This window comes from Coregonus clupeaformis, unplaced genomic scaffold (genome assembly GCF_020615455.1).
Source record: "Coregonus clupeaformis isolate EN_2021a unplaced genomic scaffold, ASM2061545v1 scaf4604, whole genome shotgun sequence".
NCBI classification, from domain to species: Eukaryota; Metazoa; Chordata; class Actinopteri; order Salmoniformes; family Salmonidae; genus Coregonus; species Coregonus clupeaformis.
Window position 1 is genome coordinate 2,168 of NW_025538058.1, and position 21,528 is coordinate 23,695.

Here is a 21,528-nt window from a genome sequence, read left to right on the forward strand (position 1 = left end):
GCCTGTACCCTGTTACTCTCTCTCCTCTTGACCCCTGCCTGTACCCTGTTTCTCTCTCTCCTCTTGAACCCTGCCTGTACCCTGTTTCTCTCTCTCCTCTTGAACCCTGCCTGTACCCCCTGTTACTCTCTCTCCTCTTGACCCCTGCCTGTACCCTGTTACTCTCTCTCCTCTTGACCCCTGCCTGTACCCTGTTTCTCTCTCTCCTCTTGAACCCTGCCTGTACCCTGTTTCTCTCTCTCCTCTTGAACCCTGCCGGTACCCCCTGTTTCTCTCTCTCCTCTTGAACCCTGCCTGTACCCCGTTACACTCTCTCTCCTCTTGAACCCTGCCTGTACCCTGTTTCTCTCTCTCCTCTTGAACCCTGCCTGTACCCTGTTACGCTCTCTCCCCTCTTGAACCCTGCCGGTACCCTGTTACGCTCTCTCTCCTCTTGAACCCTGCCGGTACCCTGTTACGCTCTCTCTCCTCTTGACCCCTGCCTGTACCCCCTGTTTCTCTCTCCTCTTGACCCCTGCCTGTACCCCCTGTTACTCTCTCTCTCCTCTTGAACCCTGCCTGTACCCCCTGTTACTCTCTCTCCTCTTGAACCCTGCCTGTACCCCTGTTTCTCTCTCTCCTCTTGAACCCTGCCTGTACCCCCTGTTACTCTCTCTCCTCTTGAACCCTGCCTGTACCCTGTTTCTCTCTCTCCTCTTGAACCCTGCCTGTACCCTGTTTCTCTCTCTCCTCTTGACCCCTGCCTGTACCCTGTTACTCTCTCTCTCCTCTTGAACCCTGCCTGTACCCTGTTACGCTCTCTCTCCTCTTGACCCCTGCCGGTACCCTGTTTCTCTCTCTCCTCTTGACCCCTGCCTGTACCCTGTTACACTCTCTCCTCTTGACCCCTGCCTGTACCCTGTTACTCTCTCTCCTCTTGACCCCTGCCGGTACCCTGTTTCTCTCTCTCCTCTTGACCCCTGCCTGTACCCTGTTACACTCTCTCCTCTTGAACCCTGCCTGTACCCTGTTTCTCTCTCCTTTCTTGACCCCTGCCTGTACCCCCTGTTACGCTCTGTCTCTCCTCTTGACCCCTGCCTGTACCCTGTTACTCTCTCTCCTCTTGACCCCTGCCTGTACCCTGTTACTCTCTCTCCTCTTGACCCCTGCCTGTACCCCCTGTGACGCTCTCTCTCCTCTTGACCCCTGCCTGTACCCTGTTACTCTCTCTCCTCTTGACCCCTGCCTGTACCCTGTTACTCTCTCTCCTCTTGACCCCTGCCTGTACCCTGTTACTCTCTCTCCTCTTGACCCCTGCCTGTACCCTGTTACTCTCTCTCCTCTTGACCCCTGCCTGTACCCTGTTACTCTCTCTCCTCTTGTGTTATGCTGTGGTGTTGACCTCTGACCCCTGTGCTGTCTATTGTCAGGTGATATTCTACCTGGGGCAGTACATCATGAAGAAGCAGCTTTATGACATGAAGCAGCAACACCTAGTGCACTGTGCTGACGACCCACTGGGGGCTGTACTGGGAGTGGACAGCTTCTCTGTTAAAGAGCCACGGTGAGGGGACACGCTGCAGGGAGTGGACAGCTTCTCCATCAAAGAGCCACACACAGACACTCTCACAATAACACACACACAGCTTGGGGCGGACGATAAACCCACACCCCAACACACACACACCCTGTTTGCCCGGCTTGTGTTGCTCTAATACATTCTCTCTGGGCCTGTAATACAGGCTCTCTATACAGGCTCTCTGGTCCTCTAATGCTTCCTCTCTACAGAGCCTTTAATACAGGCTCTCTACACAACTTATAATACAGCCTCTCTGGGCCTGTAATACTGACTCTACATAACCTCTAATACAGACTCTCTGGTTCTCTATTACTGTCTCTGGGCCTCTAATACACTCGCTCTAATACATCCCCTCTACACAGCCTCTAATACATCCCCTCTACACATCCTCTAATACATCCCCTCTACACAGCCTCTAATACATCCCCTCTACACAGGCTCTAATACATCCCCTCTACACATCCTCGAATACATCCCCTCTACACATCCTCGAATACATCCCCTCTACACAGCCTCTAATACAGTCCCTCTACACAGCCTCTAATACATCCCCTCTACACAGGCTCTAATACAGTCCCTCTACACAGCCTCTAATACATCCCCTCTACACAGATTCTAATACATCCCCTCTACACATCCTCTAATACATCCCCTCTACACATCCTCTAATACACCCCCTCTACACAGGCTCTAATACATCCCCTCTACACATCCTCGAATACATCCCCTCTACACAGCCTCTAATACAGTCCCTCTACACAGCCTCTAATACATCCCCTCTACACAGGCTCTAATACATCCCCTCTACACATCCTCTAATACATCCCCTCTACACATCCTCTAATACATCCCCTCTACACAGGCTCTAATACATCCCCTCTACACATCCTCGAATACATCCCCTCTACACAGCCTCTAATACAGTCCCTCTACACAGCCTCTAATACATCCCCTCTACACAGGCTCTAATACATCCCCTCTACACAGCCTCTAATACATCCCCTCTACACAGCCTCTAATACATCCCCTCTACACAGCCTCTAATACATCCCTCTACACAGCCTCTAATACATCCCCTCTACACAGCTTCTAATACATCCCCTCTACAGAGGCTCTAATACATCCCCTCTACACAGCCTCTAATACATTCCCTCTACACAGCCTCTAATACATTCCCTCTACACAGGCTCTAATACATCCCCTCTACACAGGCTCTAATACATCCCCTCTACACAGGCTCTAATACATCCCCTCTACACAGGCTCTAATACATCCCCTCTACACAGACTCTAATACATCCCCTCTACACAGCCTCTAATACATCCCCTCTACACAGCTTCTAATACATCCCCTCTACAGAGGCTCTAATACAGTCTCTAATACATCCCCTCTACACAGGCTCTAATACATCCCCCTCTACACAGATTCTAATACATCCCCTCTACACAGCCTCTAATACATCCCCTCTACACAGCCTCTAATACATCCCCTCTACACAGCCTCTAATACATCCCTCTCACAGCCTCTAATACATCCCCTCTACACAGGCTCTAATACATCCCCTCTACACAGGCTCTAATACATCCCCTCTACACAGCCTCTAATACATCCCCTCTACACAGCCTCTAATACATCCCCTCTACACAGCCTCTAATACATCCCCTCTACACAGGCTCTAATACATCCCCTCTACACAGGCTCTAATACATCCCCTCTACACAGGCTCTAATACATCCCCTCTACACAGACTCTAATACATCCCCTCTACACAGCCTCTAATACATCCCCTCTACACAGCCTCTAATACATCCCCTCTACACAGCTTCTAATACATCCCCTCTACAGAGGCTCTAATACAGTCTCTAATACATCCCCTCTACACAGGCTCTAATACATCCCCTCTACACAGATTCTAATACATCCCCTCTACACAGCCTCTAATACATCCCCTCTACACAGCCTCTAATACATCCCCTCTACACAGCCTCTAATACATCCCCTCTACACAGCCTCTAATACATCCCCTCTACACAGGCTCTAATACATCCCCTCTACACAGCCTCTAATACATCCCCTCTACACAGCCTCTAATACATCCCCTCTACACAGCCTCTAATACATCCCCTCTACACAGGCTCTAATACATCCCCTCTACACAGCCTCTAATACATCCCCTCTACACAGGCTCTAATACATCCCCTCTACACAGGCTCTAATACATCCCCTCTACACATCCTCTAATACATCCCCTCTACACAGGCTCTAATACATCCCCTCTAATACATCCCCTCTACACAGTCTCTAATACATCCCCTCTACACAGCCTCTAATACATCCCCTCTACACAGTCTCTAATGCAGGCTGTCTGGTCCTCTAATACAGACTCTGGTCCTCTAATACAGCCACTTAATATGCTGTCACCTGTTGCATGTGTTGGCTCAGATGTGTACTGATGTTTCAAAAAGAAGTTACTGAAGTTGATGAGCAGGCTTCTTTTTGCTAAACAAATTTGAGATGGCTGAAACGGAAACTGTTTCAGTATGCTAATGTTAGCCTTGTGTGTTTTGCTCTTTCAGAGTCCTCTTCGCTATGATCACACAAAATCTCCTAGCAGTGCAAAATCAAGGTACTTTTAGCTTTCCCCTTTTCAGTTATTGTCCTGTAGTTACTAGTTTAATATACATCACTTTTTGAAAAAGCCATTTGTACGCTAGGCAGTTCAATGCTGTCTTATGTATTGGGGTTGATAAGACACTGAAGAAGTACCGGTAGTCTATTCAGATTTTTTAAATGTGGATGTTTCTTTTTCCTTAAGAATCCCAGTCTCTGTTCACGGAACCCAGGAGCCAGAGTGAACCGGATAGAGGGCCTAAGGTAAGAAGACAACATAGAAAGAGGATCTATTCATTGTATTTCTATGGTAGACACACTAAACTAAATGAAGGGAACCCTCTAACCAGTTGTACTATTATGTGTGTTTTCCCTCGTTATTTGTAATTTAGTCACTTTAACTCTACCCACATGTACATATTACCTCAATTACCTCGACTAGCCGGTGCCCCCGCACATTGACTCTGCACCGGTACCCCCCTGTATATATAGCCTCCCTACTGTTATTACCTCCACTAACACATTGACTCTGCACCGGTACCCCCCTGTATATATAGCCTCCCTACCGTTATTTTATTTTACTTCTGCTCTTTTTTTCTCTCTCAACACTTTTTTGTTGTTGTTTTATTTGACTTGTTTTATTTAAAAAAATAAATGCATTGTTGGTTAAGGGCTTGTAAGTAAGCATTTCACTGTAAGGTCTACACCTGTTGTATTCGGCGCATGTGGCCAATAAAATGTGATTTGATTTGAAAATCCATGTGTTTGGTTGGTTGAAACGCTCCAGTGGGGGCGTTGCCATAACGGGGTACTGGATAGCTGCTATTTTACAGGCTCCGACCCAACTTTGCCGTTTAGTGATTTTTTTTTTGTCGTAATTTTTTTTTCTCCATGAATTGTTTCCGCTGTAATTTCTTACAACCGACAAGAACTTTTGAACATCAGATCTGTAGTTACTTACCTTTTAAATGTTTGACTTTGACTCATCTGCCCTGTTTGAGACCCCTTCCCTAGACCCACTCCAATTTGCATACCGCCCCCAACCAATGTTCCCTTTAATTTTTTCCATCACTGAGCAAATTTCAGGTCTGCTGAGTACCAACTCAATATCTTGTCTATTTACGACGTTAATGTACGCCAATTTGGCACTTTCATCTACAAATACTCACACCTCCCAGACAGTTTACCTTTCAATGGATTCTTCCAGGTTAATTCTGAAATCCATCTATATAACACAAGACACTGCGACAACCTTCACCCTGCCAGGCAGTGTTGCTGCACCAGGTGGGATATAGGATTAGTATTTCTGTTGTTGTGCCATTAGCAGCTATGAAACAAAACAGCAGAAAACAGCTACTACAGAATATTTCTAATCCTAACTCGCACATGTGCTCATACTTGACTTTTGACTATTTTTATTAGTGAATGTAATGCTCTTCACTGTAGAGCCCTGCAAATTCTTACCCACCGATATCTAAATCTACCCACATTTGGTGGGTGGTAGGAGTTAATTTTATGCCCTACCCCTATACATATCTACCTCCATCACTCCAGTATCCCTGTCCCCTTACCCCTATACATATCTACCTCCATCACTCCAGTATCCCTGTCCCCTTACCCCTATACATATCTACCTCCATCACTCCAGTTCCTGTCCCCTTACCCCTATACATATCTACCTCCATCACTCCAGTATCCCTGTCCCCTTACCCCTATACATATCTACCTCCATCACTCCAGTATCCCTGTCCCCTTACCCCTATACATATCTACCTCCATCACTCCAGTATCCCTGTCCCTTACCCCTATACATATCTACCTCCATCACTCCAGTATCCCTGTCCCCTTACCCTATACATATCTACCTCCATCACTCCAGTATCCCTGTCCCCTTACCCTATACATATCTACCTCCATCACTCCAGTATCCCTGTCCCCTACCCCTATACATATCTACCTCCATCACTCCAGTATCCCTGTCCCTTACCCCTATACATATCTACCTCCATCACTCCAGTATCCCTGTCCCCTTACCCCTATACATATCTACCTCCATCACTCCAGTATCCCTGTCCCCCTACCCCTATACATATCTACCTCCATCACTCCAGTATCCCTGTCCCCTTACCCCTATACATATCTACCTCCATCACTCCAGTATCCCTGTACCCTTACCCCTATATATATCTACCTCCATCACTCCAGTATCCCTGTCCCCTTACCCCTATACATATCTACCTCCATCACTCCAGTATCCCTGTCCCCTTACCCCTATATATATCTACCTCCATCACTCCAGTATCCCTGTCCCCTTACCCCTATACATATCTACCTCCATCACTCCAGTATCCCTGTCCCCTTACCCCTATACATATCTACCTCCATCACTCCAGTATCCCTGTCCCCTTACCCCTATACATATCTACCTCCATCACTCCAGTATCCCTGTCCCCTTACCCCTATACATATTTACATTTTTTTAAACATTTTAGTCATTTAGCAGACGCTCTTATCCAGAGCGACTTACAGTTAGCACATACATTATTTTATCGAACCCACAACCCTGGTGTTGCAAACGCCATGCTCTACCAACTGAGCTACATCCCCTGCCGGCCATTCCCTCCCCTACCCTGGACGACGCTGGGCCAATTGTGCGCTGCCCCATGGGTCTCCCGGTCGCGGCCGGCTACGACAGAGCCTGGATTTGAACCAGGATCTCTAGTGGCATAGCTAGCACTGCGATGCAGTGCCTTAGACCACTGCGCCACTCGGGAGATCTCCCTCTATCACTCCAGTATCCCTGCACATTGTTAATATGGTACAGGAGCTGACTGACCCAGTATATAGCTAGCTTACTTTCTCGTGTTTTTGTTCTACCTTGTTTTTCTTAAAAAATTATTACATGGGATATTGATTACGGCATTGGTGGGTTTAGAAGCTTGTAAGAAAGGCATTTCACTGTACTTGTGCACGCACTTGAAATGTGAAACTACTGGCGTTGGGTGCGATGACATGCTAGCTGTTCCCGGAGACTTCGTCATTGAGCCAACGACCTATAAAATGTAGCAGCGGTGGCAAGAATTTAGCAGCGGTGGGCCACCGCTATTAAATGAATATAGGGGAAACACTGCTCCATCACCCTCCATTTTAAAGAGTTCCAAACAGACTGTGTCAAACTAATTGCCTAGCCCTGGGTCTCTCACACACACACACACACACACACACACACACACACACTCAACCTCAAGTTGAAACAACTTAGTTTGTTGAAGAGTGATGTTTATGTTCCAAGACGGTCTCCCTCGGAGCTGATGTCGTTTTTAAGTGGTCGCTGTGCCTGAGTGCGTTTTATAGACAGACTCCCACCAGTGTCCTGGTTCACTGGTTCATTTCTCTTAACAGTTCCTCCTGTTTTAATCTGTTACAGGAAACAGACTCGGACTGTCCTTCATCATCATCTACCTCAGAACGCAGGAGGAGGAGGAGTGACCCTGGTGAGTACCTCTCTGTCTCTGTCTGTTGTTGTTGGAATACTCCAGCAGTGTTTCCATAAGCCTACACCTACTAACTACACCAGTCCTGCTCACGTGGATCTGTGCTGTAACTTCCTCCTGGAGAAACAGACTGATGTCATGTCAGACAAGGATGGCTTCGTGGTGTCATGTCCGACAGGATGGCTTCGTGGTGTCATGTCAGACAGGATGGCTTCATGGTGTCATGTCAGACAAGGATGGCTTCGTGGTGTCATGTCCGACAGGATGGCTTCGTGGTGTCATGTCAGACAGGATGGCTTCGTGGTGTCATGTCAGACAAGGATGGCTTCGTGGTGTCATGTCCGACAGGATGGCTTCGTGGTGTCATGTCAGACAAGGATGGCTTCGTGGTGTCATGTCAGACAGGATGGCTTCGTGGTGTCATGTCAGACAGGATGGCTTCGTGGTGTCATGTCAGACAAGGATGGCTTCGTGGTGTCATGTCCGACAGGATGGCTTCGTGGTGTCATGTCAGACAGGATGGCTTCGTGGTGTCATGTCAGACAGGATGGCTTCATGGTGTCATGTCAGACAGGATGGCTTCGTGGTGTCATGTCAGACAGGATGGCTTCGATGGTGTCATGTCAGACAGGATGGCTTCGTGGTGTCATGTCAGACAGGATGGCTTCATGGTGTCATGTCAGACAGGATGGCTTCAGTGGTGTCATGTCAGACAGGATGGCTTCGTGGTGTCATGTCAGACAGGATGGCTTCATGGTGTCATGTCAGACAAGGATGGCTTCGTGGTGTCATGTCCGACAGGATGGCTTCGTGGTGTCATGTCAGACAGGATGGCTTCGCGGTGTCATGTCAGACAGGATGGCTTCATGGTGTCATGTCAGACAGGATGGCTTCGTGGTGTCATGTCAGACAGGATGGCTTCGTGGTGTCATGTCAGACAGGATGGCTTCGTGGTGTCATGTCAGACAGGATGGCTTCATGGTGTCATGTCAGACAGGATGGCTTCGTGGTGTCATGTCAGACAGGATGGCTTCGCGGTGTCGTGTCAGACAGGATGGCTTCGTGGTGTCATGTCAGACAGGATGGCTTCGTGGTGTCATGTCAGACAAGGATGGCTTCGTGGTGTCGTGTCCGACAGGATGGCTTCGTGGTGTCATGTCAGACAGGATGGCTTCGTGGTGTCATGTCCGACAGGATGGCTTCGTGGTGTCATGTCAGACAGGATGGCTTCGTGGTGTCATGTCAGACAGGATGGCTTCATGGTGTCATGTCAGACAAGGATGGCTTCGTGGTGTCATGTCCGACAGGATGGCTTCATGGTGTCATGTCAGACAGGATGGCTTCGTGGTGTCATGTCAGACAGGATGGCTTCGTGGTGTCATGTCAGACAGGATGGATTCGCGGTGTCATGTCAGACAGGATGGCTTCGTGGTGTCATGTCAGACAGGATGGATTCGCGGTGTCATGTCAGACAGGATGGATTCGCGGTGTCATGCTTCAGAGTCTCCAGTTTACAGTGGGGATTCCCCAGTCCAGCAGAGAGCCGCTTCACTCCTGAATCCGTCAGGTCATTGTTGCTCACGTCCAGCTCTCTCAGATGTGAGGGGTTTGAGCTGAGAGCAGAGACCAACAGCTCACAAGATGCATCTATGAGTTGACAGCCAGCAAGTCTTAAAATACAGAGTAAATACGTGAGATAGGTTGTATTAATGTTACTGTAAGTTTAGCTTTCCCTGCTAGTGTAACCCTGTGTTACTTTTGGATACCATAGTGGAGTTGATAACACCAGTATAGCACTATAGTAAAATTGGTGTAATGAAAATTGGTGTAATGATGTCATGTCATAGTATCGTGGGGAACAGGTTAGAGTTACTAAGATAAGTGGTTAGGAGACAGGAAGTCTACATTCCCATTATGTCAAGGTAGATTAGTGATGTTTAGGATGTCATGTCAGACAGGATGGCTTCGCGGTGTCATGTCAGACAAGGATGGCTTCATGTGCTACCCTGTCAAGGCTGTTGGGGAAGATGTACACTCCTGTGTTATGGATTGATCAAAGCATAGAACCACTGTCACTTTCACTGTGTCCGTCCAGACTTGTCCTGCTTGGCAGGGGTGACGTGGTGGGGCTGAGATGACTGGTATCTCTGTGTGGGATAGGAGATGGGACCAGCCCTAAGGAACACACTGGTCTGGAGGCTGTGGAGAATGTGTTCAGATGACTTCTCCTCACAATGAGTCTCTTCAGGCCCATAGCATCCACACACAGACACAACAAAGACATGCCTGTTCCCTGTTCCTAACAGACCAGGGGGGAATCCACATCCACAGCAGTCCTAGCCTGATGGATTGAAATGGACCGTTTTAAATATGTTTTTTTATTGCTCTTAGCTACTGGTCGTACCTCAAGCCAATGCCCATGTACGGCTATAAAAAGTCATTGATGTCTTGTGAACATCACATAAGATATTCAGTGTCATCAAGGAAGAAATAGCTTTGTCGAAGACTATATCAGTATGTTTCAATATGTCAACTGAGTGATTGGATGCACAACATTCTTCTCTATTGCCATCAGAGGAGAAATGGCTTATTTGAAGAAATTGTTAACAGTAGTATTTCATGTGTCAACCCTGCTAACACCACTGGTCACCTCTCCTCTGTTCTATTCCAGCGGGCACATCATCGACACAAGAGGAGGACGGCTGTGAGCCCAGGAAGAGGCATAGGTCAGACAGCTTTTCTCTAACCTTTGATGACAGCATGTCCTGGTGTGTGATAGGAGGCCTGAGACGAGACCGGAGGAGCACTGAGTCTTCAGACTCCCACAGTAACACTGTGAGTAGCCTAGTGTATCTCTGTGAGTAGCCTAGTGTAACTCTGTGAGTAGCCTAGTGTAACTCTGTGAGTAGCCTAGTGTATCTCTGTGTAGCCTACTGCAGTCAAACTATTAACCCTGTCCAAGACTGTAGTTTCATCAATCCTAAATTAAAGGAGGGTGAGATCCTAAACTAGAGAATACCTGCTGGGTTACGAAATTATACAGATGAAGGAATGAGATGATTTAATTCCTACACATAATGGTCAGATGAAATGTTTCACATCTACTGTGTGACGTGGGTTCGTTCAGTACTTTAGCTGTGTGTAAGTCCCATGTTACTGAGCGCTCTCTCTCTCTCTCTCTCTCTCTCTCTCTCTCTCTTTCTCTCTCTGTCTCTCTCTCTGTCTCTCTCTCTCTCTCTGTCTCTCTCTCTCTGTCTCTCTCTCTCTGTCTGTCTCTCTCTCTCTGTCTCTCTCTCTCTCTCTCACAACAGGAAGTAGGTTCATCGGTCAGTGACGTGTGTGACGATGTTCTGAGCCAGGATCTGGACTCTGATAACTTCAGCGTGGAGTTTGAGGTGGAGTCCATTGACTCGGATGCCTACAGCGATCCCGAAGAGGCTTCAGTGTCTGGAGAGGACGAGGTCTCAGCTCACTGTCTTTTCAACTGTGTGTGTGTGTTTCCGTTGCATTCATTTAGCTGTGGTGCTATCACTGGGGGGGGGCATGCTCCCGGACCCCCCGAGGAAACACTGGTGTGTGTGTCATTTCAAACAGCGCCCTCTAGTGTCCTGGGGTCAAAATGCAGCTGTTGACTCACTGTCTGTCGTTCTCTCACAGGTGTATGAAGTCACCATCTTTGAAGCAGAGGAGGAGGACTCGTTCGATGACGACACTGAAATCACGGAAGCAGTATGTTTCATATTACCCATAATAATAATAATAAAATCTCACCAACACAAGGATACCACAGCTACCAATGTTCTGGTTGGCTAGTGTCTGTTGTCTAATCTAGTGGTGTTGTCTAATCTAGCTCTATTGCCTGTTGTTTAATCTAGTTGTATGGCCTGTTGCCTAATCTAGTTGTATGGCCTGTCGTCTAATCTAGCGGTGTCGTCTAATCTAGCGCTGTCGTCTGTCTAATCTAGCGGGTGTCGTCTGTCTAATCTAGCGGTGTCGTCTGTCTAATCTAGCGGTGTCGTCTGTCTAATCTAGCGGTGTCGTCTGTCTAATCTAGCGGTGTCGTCTGTCTAATCTAGCGGTGTCGTCTGTTGTGTTTCAGGACTACTGGAAGTGCTCGAAGTGTGAGGAGTTGAACCCTCCCCTCCCCCGTAACTGCAACCGCTGCTGGAAGCTAAGAAAGGATTGGTTTCCCGAGTCTGACAGCAACTCTGCTATCACCACCACCACCACCACCACGGCCCCCAACCTCAAACCTTTGCCCCCCAAGCCTTCCCCAGCCCCGACAGAGACAGACGAGACCGAGGCTGAAGGACTGGATGTCCCAGACGGGAAGAGAGCCCGGTCGCCCCTTCCCCTCCTCAAAGACTCCCAGGAATTGGTGTCCGTCTCTGGCCCCGATTCCCAAGACTCGGCCTGCTCCTCCCAGCCCTCCACCTCTTCTTCTTCTTCTTCCGGTGGTGTAGGCTCAGGCTCGTCCTCTAGCGCCCCCTTCAGCCAGGAAGTGATGGCACCGGACCTGGAGCGCTTCAACAGCCAGGAGGCTCACCTCCCCGCCAGCTGCCTGGAGCCCTGCGTCATCTGTCAGACCAGGCCCAAGAACGGCTGCATCGTACACGGACGCACCGGACACCTCATGGCCTGTTACACCTGCGCCAAGAAACTGAAGAAGAGGAACAAGCTGTGTCCAGTCTGCAGGGAACCTATCCAGTCCGTCGTCTTAATCTATCTCAGCTGAAGGACGGCTATCGGCTAGACTGGCTTGCATCCCAAATTAGAAGTCTATTCCCTATGTAGTGCACTACTTTCAACCATGGCCCATAGGGCTCCGGTCAAAAGTAGTGCACTATATAGGGAATAGGGTGTCGTTTAGGATGTAACCTATAGCTACAACAACTCCCTGATCCAAAACACCATAACTCTGAATTAATAAAATGTGTATATATGTTTCATTGTTTATTTGGAAGTGGTTTTTATTTATGAACTGTCTGAGTGTCTTGACTCTATCAAGCAAGGTGCCTGTTGTTGATTTGTGATGGATTTATAGTGTTAATAATCTCCTGATGTGTTCTATCTAGGGTTTCAAATGGATCAAATTCTCTTAGCAGTGATATATTCACTTTATTTTATTATTTTGATTTGAATAAAGTATGTCTATCAAATTAACACTTATAAATTGGTAACGATGGTAGTTTTTGTTGTTTTATTTTCACCTAGTCTTCCCTCTATCCTGCACAGATGATTTTGATAATGATAGTCTTATAATTGGATCTATAATGATATGGGGTAAATCTATGTGAAAGTCAACGTTCACCGGCAGAAAGAGACTTTGTTGTTGTTTGTTGTTGCCGAGTGGGTAGTAGTTGCTAGGGGACTACTTTTCATTAAATCTCAGCAAACATGCCTCAACCTGTTCTCTTGTCTGTCCCCATCCATATCCATTGCCCCCTGATGACAACTTGCCTCGCCCTATTCCCTTTATAGTGCACTACTATTGACCAGGGCCCATGGGGCTGCCATGAATAGGGTGCCATTTGGGCTGAAGCGCTGCTACTTTCTCAAGTCTCAACCCGGGCAAGCCAACTGACTGAAGTTAAACATTTAAGGCTGTCGTTATGCCATTGGAGCGCTGAAGAGACCTTTGAATGATACTAAAATCAGGTTTTGATTTGTGTGGGCTGACGTGTTTTTGGTTTGCTGTGATTGTAGTTATTTCAACCCTGTTTTGTTTTTAAACCTTACGCCACCTGACAAGCCTCCCATCTAGTACTTACCCCACCTGACAAGCCTCCCATCTAGTACTTACCCCACCTGACAAGCATCCCATCTAATACTTACCCCACCTGACAAGCATCCCATCTAATACTTACCCCACCTGACAAGCATCCCATCTAGTACTTACCCCACCTGACAAGCCTCCCATCTAGTACTTACCCCACCTGACAAGCATCCCATCTAGTACTTCTAGCCTTCTTTGCTTTTCCCCTCCACAGTGATCTTAGTCTTGGCTTTCCCCTCCACAGTGATCTTAGTCTTGGCTTTCCCCTCCACAGTGATCTTAGTCATGGCTGTGAGAGAAGCATTAATGTGTCATGTTCTACTAGTGCTGAGGAATACCAGGATTTGTTTTCCCTCTAAGATAAATATTTGATACCTCATATTAAAGATATGTATTTATGGCAACGTCATCAATACACTTGATGTCCGACAAACAACAGTTTTACAACAGAGAGCTCAAACAGACCGGTCCTTCAGTAAAACAAATCGATATTCCTTTGTCCAAGAGGACATCTGCCTTATTTTTCTTTGCTGATGACATTTCGCGCCCTGAACTTATAACAAAAGGCTTGCTAGCTGATGTTCAGTGCTGCCTTGGTTTTGAATTTGGTGGGAGATCGGAGGCTGGTCGTCTTGCGCTGAACAAATATTATGAAACTCCTGTAAAATCATGAAAGCCCATTGGCTAATCAGGATTGACATACTTTGGGAACAACAACATTGCAGTGAACAGCAATGCAATTTCAAAACCAATATATGCAATTTAAATTATTTTCTCCAGTTTATAAACACAAATAAACTGGAGAAAATAAGTGAGATAATTAACGTCAAGCCAAGGCTTAGCACGCCACACAGAAAATAATATATGTATGCATTTTTTGGGTGGCTTGCCAAGGCTGCCACGCATGCCTTGTGTTGCCGACCCCTGTCCTAAAGCATATCAAATGTGACAGGTTCATTCATCAAGACACAACAGCCTTATTGCCAGCTGAAAGGTCAAAGGTGAACTCTTAGATGAGGTAGAACCAAGGAGGGGCATCCTATGGACAATATCATAATCATCAACTCATATTGCTTCAGGAAGGGTCATGTTTTTGGACAATAACACAAGTATTGACTTGCGCAGGAGCTCACCGGGGCTGAGTACCGACACCTAAACTGTTCTACAGTACCTTCACCCAAAATGAGTACCGACACCTAAACTGTTCTACTGCTTGAGTTCCTGTTCCTCTTATAGAATATTAGCTCAAAGGTATTGTGGAGCTCTGATAAAGAAATGTGTGAGTAAGATATGACTAAAGTGTCACACCCTCAGTTAAACTAATAATGTGTGACTAATTAGTAGACTAGAGCTTAGAGAGTTAATCAAATGGGTTTATAGCACAGCAACAGAGTATTTGTGTCTTGTAATTAGGCAAGCAGAAGTGCAAAAACGATTGAAACCAATAACAGGAGACTGGTTCCCAAAACACACAGGGAAAGGAGAGTAATGAAAAGGATTGCAGGATATTGTGAGGACGGCGATAACTAAGGAGTGCAGCCTGCCCGAGCAAGGAGTAGACTATGATGAGAGAGAGAGAGAGAGAGAGAGAGAGAGAGAGAGAGAGAGAGAGAGAGAGAGAGAGAGAGAGAGAGAGAGAGAGAGAGAGAGAGAGAGAGAGAGAGAGAGAGAGAGAGAGAGAGAGAGAGAGAGAGAGAGAGAGAGAGAGAGAGAGAGAGAGAGAGAGAGAGAGAGGTGTGTGTGTGTGTGTGTGTGTGTGTGTGTGTGTGTGTGACCTGATGGTCAGGAGAGCAGAGGAAAACATTAGCTAAACCCAGGTGACTTTACAAGATGTGTACAGTGGAAAAATACAGCCCGCCTGTATGACGTGTGTGTATAAAAACATTGTACGACCATTTTGTTGCAGAGCGCTCTCAATTAATAAAGGCTGACCATTGCAGAATTGAGTCTTTGTTTAATTTATTCAAACTTAAGAGATTTACAACCTTTTGGGAATTATTCAAAGATTTAAGAAGTCTTTGACTTCAACCATTGAGATAACAAAATTCTAGTGACAAGCTCCTGCACCTAAATGTAAACAGTACCGTCACCTATTTCAGTCCAATTCAAGCGCTGGATAAAGTATACAGTCCACTAGAACAGGTAACCATGGTTTGACTGACCCAAGAATCTTCCAGGTGGTTCTGAAGTGAAAATGTCTTGTTGCATTTAATCAGAATAATACTGAATAAAATAATGTTCAGATCTATATTTGAACACTCTATTCCCTGTATTGTCTGTGTTCTAAAGAAGCATTTCATATTATGATCAGATATAATACATTATACAGTACTTCATCTGCTAGATCAGTTTCGATGGCACAAGTTTGAACCTTATAAAAGTATGATTGTATGATCAGTGGGGGATAGTATTGTCACCTACAGAACATGTGCTTGGAATATACTGTTAAAAAGTATGCATATAACTAGTCCTGGATAAATGCTATAACATTACAACTTAACTTATATTACAAGAAGAACATTTATCAGTAGATATTCACAATGAATTAACCCCACCAACAACATAGTATTACAGTGCTTTTGACATACAGTGACGAAAGAGTAGCAGACATAGCGTCACCTTTTAGTATGTCCTCTAAGAGGAGGAGAGGAGGAGAGTGGTAGAGTGGGAGAGGGAGGAGGAGAGAGGGAGAGGGAGAGGAGGAGAAGGAGGAGAGGAGAAGGAGGAGAGGAGAGGAGGAGAGTAGGAGAGGAGGAGAGGAGGAGGGAGGAGGAGGAGGAGTGGGAGAGGGAGAGAGGAAGGGAGAGTGGAGAGGAGAGGTAGGAGGGGGAGAGTGGAGAGAGGGAGAGGAGGGAGAGGAGTGGGAGAGGGGAGGAGGAGGGGAGAGGGAAGAGAGTGGGAGAGGGAGAGGGAGGAGAGTGGTAGAGGGGGAGAGGAGGGAGAGGAGAGGGAGGAGGGGGAGGGAGGAGGGGAGGGGGGAGAGGAGAGGGGTAGAGGGGAGAGGAGGAGAGGAGGGGGGAGAGTGGGGAGAGGAGGGGAGAGGGGAGAGGAGGAGAGGTAGAGGGGGGAGAGGGGAGAGGAGAGTGGTAGAGGGGGAGAGGAGGAGAGGAGAGTGGTAGAGGGGGAGAGGAGGAGAGGAGAGGGGGAGGGGGAGAGGAGGAGAGGGAGAGGGAGAGTGGTAGAGGGGGGGGGAGGAGAGGAGAGTGTGGGGAGAGGGGAGAGGAGAGGAGGAGGAGAGGTGAGGGGAGAGAGGGAGGGGGAGGAGGGAGGAGAGGAGAGAGGGAGAGGAGAGGGGGAGAGTGGTCCCACTGGACAGTGCATCACAGGTGACACTGAGGTCAGAGTGAGTCCTACTGGATCCAGAACAGGCCATGTTGACTCCTTGTACAGAGACAAATGTTACACGCTTACCTCACAAGGTTAAACATCAGGCTCAGTGAACAATGACATGAACATGACCTGCAGAACCTCTCAACATCAGGGTCAGTGACATGAACATGATCTGCAGAACCTCTCATGCTTTTGGTTTGTGATCATCTCCAAACTGTTTTGAAATAATAGTAATAAATAATAAGGGGTCTGTAGTGAGGACAGGGAGGAGGAGAGACTTCCTCCTGTAGGGTCTGTGGTGAGGACAGGGAGGAGGAGAGACTTCTCCTGTAGGGTCTGTGGTGAGGACAGGGGAGAGGAGACTTCCTCCTGTAGGGTCTGTGGTGAGGACAGGGACACTGAGGAGGATAGACCAAGAGAGACAGGTTCGTTCTTTTCCTAACAGAGAAAATAGCATTCGTAGTGTTTTCAGAGGATATGTTGCTTTCTGTCCAGTCTACCAATATTGAAATTAAATGAGGCAACAAAAATAGATGTTGACAAATCCAGTCTTTACTCTTAGTTCTGTCCGTCAGATAATTGTTCTGAAATGCTTACTGGACTTTCCTCTCTTCAGTTTAGAGTTTACAGGCTATCCTGCTCAGTCGTCTCTAAATGGACACTGTCTGGACAATGACAATACCTTCAGTTTCAGGTCTGCTTTCTCCACACCATGAGGATGAACCATTAACCAGGAGGGTTAGTCTTCATTACTGACACCTGTGGTTAGAGGCAGACATAGACTGGAGAGAGACACAGACATCACATCTTTAAGATCTCTGACCATAGTAACTCTTTAGGTGATATATTCTAGGTGTTATAATCCATTAATAAACCTCTTGGACGTTTCAATAAAGAGCATGTTATCTGGCTTGCTTTATATACAGGCTTTCCAAACACTACCGAGTGACTTAGACCGAGTGGCGCAGCGGTCTAAGGCACTGCATCTCAGTGCCAGAGGCGTCACTACAGATCGAAGTCGCAGCGGTCAGCATTGCATTTCAGCCTAGAGGCGCCACAGAGATCTGTGGCAGCGCTCAGCGCTGAGGGTACTCCAGTGAGGCGCTGGTTTGCACAGCACAGCGGTCGGCAGGGTCACAGCACAGACCGAGTGGCCGTCTAAGGACTGCATCTTCAAGCGCTAGGCGCCACGCACCGAGTGGAGAGGTCGCGTGGCACTCAGTGCTAGAGGCGACACACAGGGAGCAGCGGTCTAGGACTGCATCAGTGGAGGCGTCACTACACCGAGTGGAGCGGCATCATAGCATCTCAGCGCCAGTGCTACGACAGACCGAGTGGCGCAGCGGTCTAAGGCACTTCTCCGTGCACGAGGCGCCACTACAGTGTGCGGTGGTCTAGGCACTGCATCTCAGTGATTGAGGCGTCACTACAGACCCAGCATTCCAGGCTGTATCACACCGCCCGTGATTGAGTCCCATCGGCTGGTTGAAGCACATCGGGAGGTTGGGTAGGTTTGCTTGGGTGGCCAGTAATAAGAATTTGTTCTTAACTGACTTGTTAAATAATTACTGTGGTCATTTGCTCTTATGTTAATGATCTAACATTATACCTTTGTGTAAAGCGTTATTCCATTAACAATGTGTGATCTACACTACATATACACAAAAGTATGTGGACACTTTCACATTTGTGGATTCGGCCATTTCAGCCACACCCATTGCTGACAGGTGAATACAAATCGAGCACACAGCCATGCAATCTCCATAAAAACAAACATTGGCAGTAGAATGGCCTTACTGAAGAGTGATTTGCTGCGTGTTACATGATGCCACCTTTCCAACAAGTCAGTTTGCCACAAAGTGGACACTCGTGGCCATCTGGGTGTTACATGGAGGAAATGCTAGAGCAACAACGTCAGTGGCAGGTAGCTACAGCAGATTTGGAATCAAGAGTGCGAAGCGCGAGTAGCAAATGCTTCGTTTTTGGTTGTGGCCACCACAACAGAGTTCAAACGCTTCGAGCAAACGCTAATAAGAACGAGCCGGGAGTTTCGCGAAATGGTTTGGCGGCTGGTATTTTGACATGTTAAGATCACAAAGCAAGTGGTACGAGGTGGCAAAGTCACCATTTGACCTGGCAGGAATGTTTGGAGTGATAGAATCACGCCGCTCGGTTAGCCCATGATTTAATCGGGCGTTGCAAGATGCCAGAATCGCTGCATCGCTCAACTGCAGCTGGAAGCGAAATGCAGCTAAGAGGAGAATAATGGTTAATAAAGCATGGTTTTAAGAAATTTAAGGTTCAGTGGAAAGGAAATTTAACACAGCATATAATATGAGCTCTGATACCTGAAGCCTTGTCCCCAACTTTGTATAAGAAGTTTAGGAAGGCCTTTTTCAGCCAGTGCTGACAGCTGCCTTGCAAAGGTGCAAGGTCTATAAATGTTTATTAGGCTGGGCAAGAATTTAGATTGCTGCACAGAGTTGATTCTAACCTCATCAACACTTTTTGGAGAATTAAATGATTTTACAGAAGCTGGGGCTTCTAATTTCGCTAAATATTATGTCTCACTTATGACAGCTGTGGTTAGGTGAAGTGGTTGCATATCTGAAGATTGGAGTCTGTAGAGGTGGAGGGCTGTTGCAGAGCATGGTGGGGACCAATCAGGGACATGCCCAAGATTGGGAATGAGATGATGAAACAGTAATACATATCTTACCAGGTAGTATTGATGTGCAAATGCCAATGCACATTATCAAACATTTAGAAATAGGAAGAATAATTGAAATAAATTTTTACTTGATGATGCATTTTATAGAATAACAAAATGCTTTTATTCTAACAGTTCATTTACAGGTTGTAAATCGAGGACCAAATTTCATCTGCCGCCATGAAACAGCGCGTTATGAGTTATGCCATGAGTAGCACATGGAGTTAGCATGGAGTTCAGCGTGAGTTCAGCGCCATGAACAGCATTGAGTTCAGCACGCGAGTTCAGCGCCAAAGGAGTTCAGCGTTACGAGTTGAGCTGCGAGTTCAGGCGTAGGCGAGTTCAGCGCGGAGCCCAGCGCTGAGTTGAGCGTCACAGCCGCCAGCGCCATGAAATTGGGCAGAAGCACACGGTAGTAAGACACAATTGGTGTTGGATGCGCGAAAGTATTGCTGATAGCAGAACAGGACGAATGAAACATGAAGCGATAAAATATCATTTTACTGTTATTGCATAGTAAACTGTTATAATACACAGGGCATCTGTGTTGTGTAGTGGCTGGGACAGGAGCCATGCACATGAGGCCATCATGTAGCTCCACACAAACAGCTCATGATGCAATCTGACACGGCTTCAAATGAGTGTATAGGTGGCTCAAGCAAATGGTTGACATACTGGCTTGTTCAGCTCAAATACAGATTTTTTATCCCTGCTATAATTAGCATGAAACAGCAGAGGTGTGGAAGACAGAAGATGGAGGCAGCACAGGCCCACTTTAACAGGACTAGGGACTACTTACATGAGGGACATGAGGAGCAACATCGCCAAAAACCCAGAGGGTGGTAAGGCAGGAATGGCAGGTGGCAGAGCTCAGTTATTTGCATAGACGTAGAAAGATAGAGAGAGTGCTGCACACAACAGCCAACTTACTTGCTAGGGAGGAGAGGGGGCAGCAATGAGCCAGCACAAAGCCAGGCAGAGTAAAGCTGGCTACCATGGACCAGAGACCAGACTTCTGTGCTGCTGGGCCCAAATCACCTGCTGTCACTTCCCTATTCATCATTCTCTGGCAGCAACTCCCATCCTCTTCCACTCTACTCACCTCCAGGAACAGGAGCCTTGACAGACTTCTGGCAGCAGCACTTGTTTGTAAAACCCCAGGGCCTCTCCCGTGATCAGGAGAGGCTGCTCTGCCACCATGCTGCCTTGCTCTCCCAGAGTAGAGAGAGGTTTTCTGTGCTGGGGCCAACCAGGTGAGATCGCAGGGTAATTTATTTAGTAGAATGTGATACAATAGTATTATAAATACATCATGACGCGAATGTTAATGTTTTGTATATTAGTTAATTTACATTGAATGTTAGTCGTTTGATATTAAAGCATCATTTGCTGTTAGTGCTTCATAAAGTATCATGATTTAATATTAGACAGCTTATAAAAGATATCAATGTTGTGTGACAGCACATATCAGAATAAACAATGGGTTTAGGTTAAAGGCTACAATGCGACAGCCAGTAAAGTGACCACATTGTAATGCTGACAAGCTTTGTACAAAGGCCATGGGCACACAGAGTTTGTTGGAATAGATCAGCACTGTATGGTAGGTTTTTTCACTCAAACCGAGGTCAAATATTGTTTTGGCTTACTCTGTAAAGAATAAAATTCAATTTATGTCCGGTCTAATTTACCTCTGATTGAAGCAGAGATGAAAATAGAGGTGTTTGCCTCAGGCATGAATTGAAGAACTCTGCTATATCATAAACTCACAATATTAATAATTCACAGGAGTTGAATTGGCAGGTAGAATTAGAGTATTCAGGTTGAAATATGAGTTTTTCTGTTATCTGAAGCTAAGATTAAGAGATTGTTTTCTTACATAGCCAATACTTATTTCTTCTGTTCATGGCTGATTGTGGGTATCACCATGGTTATACTGTATGTGGTAGTAAGAGCAGATGGTCACTGTATATATAGAGCCAAGCACCATGGCCTGTCAGGTAAAGGCAAAGGCATGGCAGTGGCATTATCACACCTGGTCTGAAGGAAGAGA

General features: G+C 46.8%; 1 protein-coding gene across 1 annotated transcript; it reads left to right on the forward strand.

Annotated features, from left to right (window-relative positions):
* Positions 1-1,327: 1,327 nt before the first annotated feature.
* LOC121555414 (E3 ubiquitin-protein ligase Mdm2-like) lies at positions 1,328-13,062 on the forward strand (the record flags this gene model as incomplete). The annotated part of the gene is made up of 8 exons (XM_045220619.1): positions 1,328-1,543; positions 4,135-4,184; positions 4,374-4,432; positions 7,596-7,662; positions 10,334-10,497; positions 10,974-11,123; positions 11,320-11,391; positions 11,762-13,062. Coding segments are annotated over 8 exons (1,414 nt in total), but the record flags the coding sequence as incomplete, so codon positions are not given.
* Positions 13,063-21,528: the final 8,466 nt, after the last annotated feature.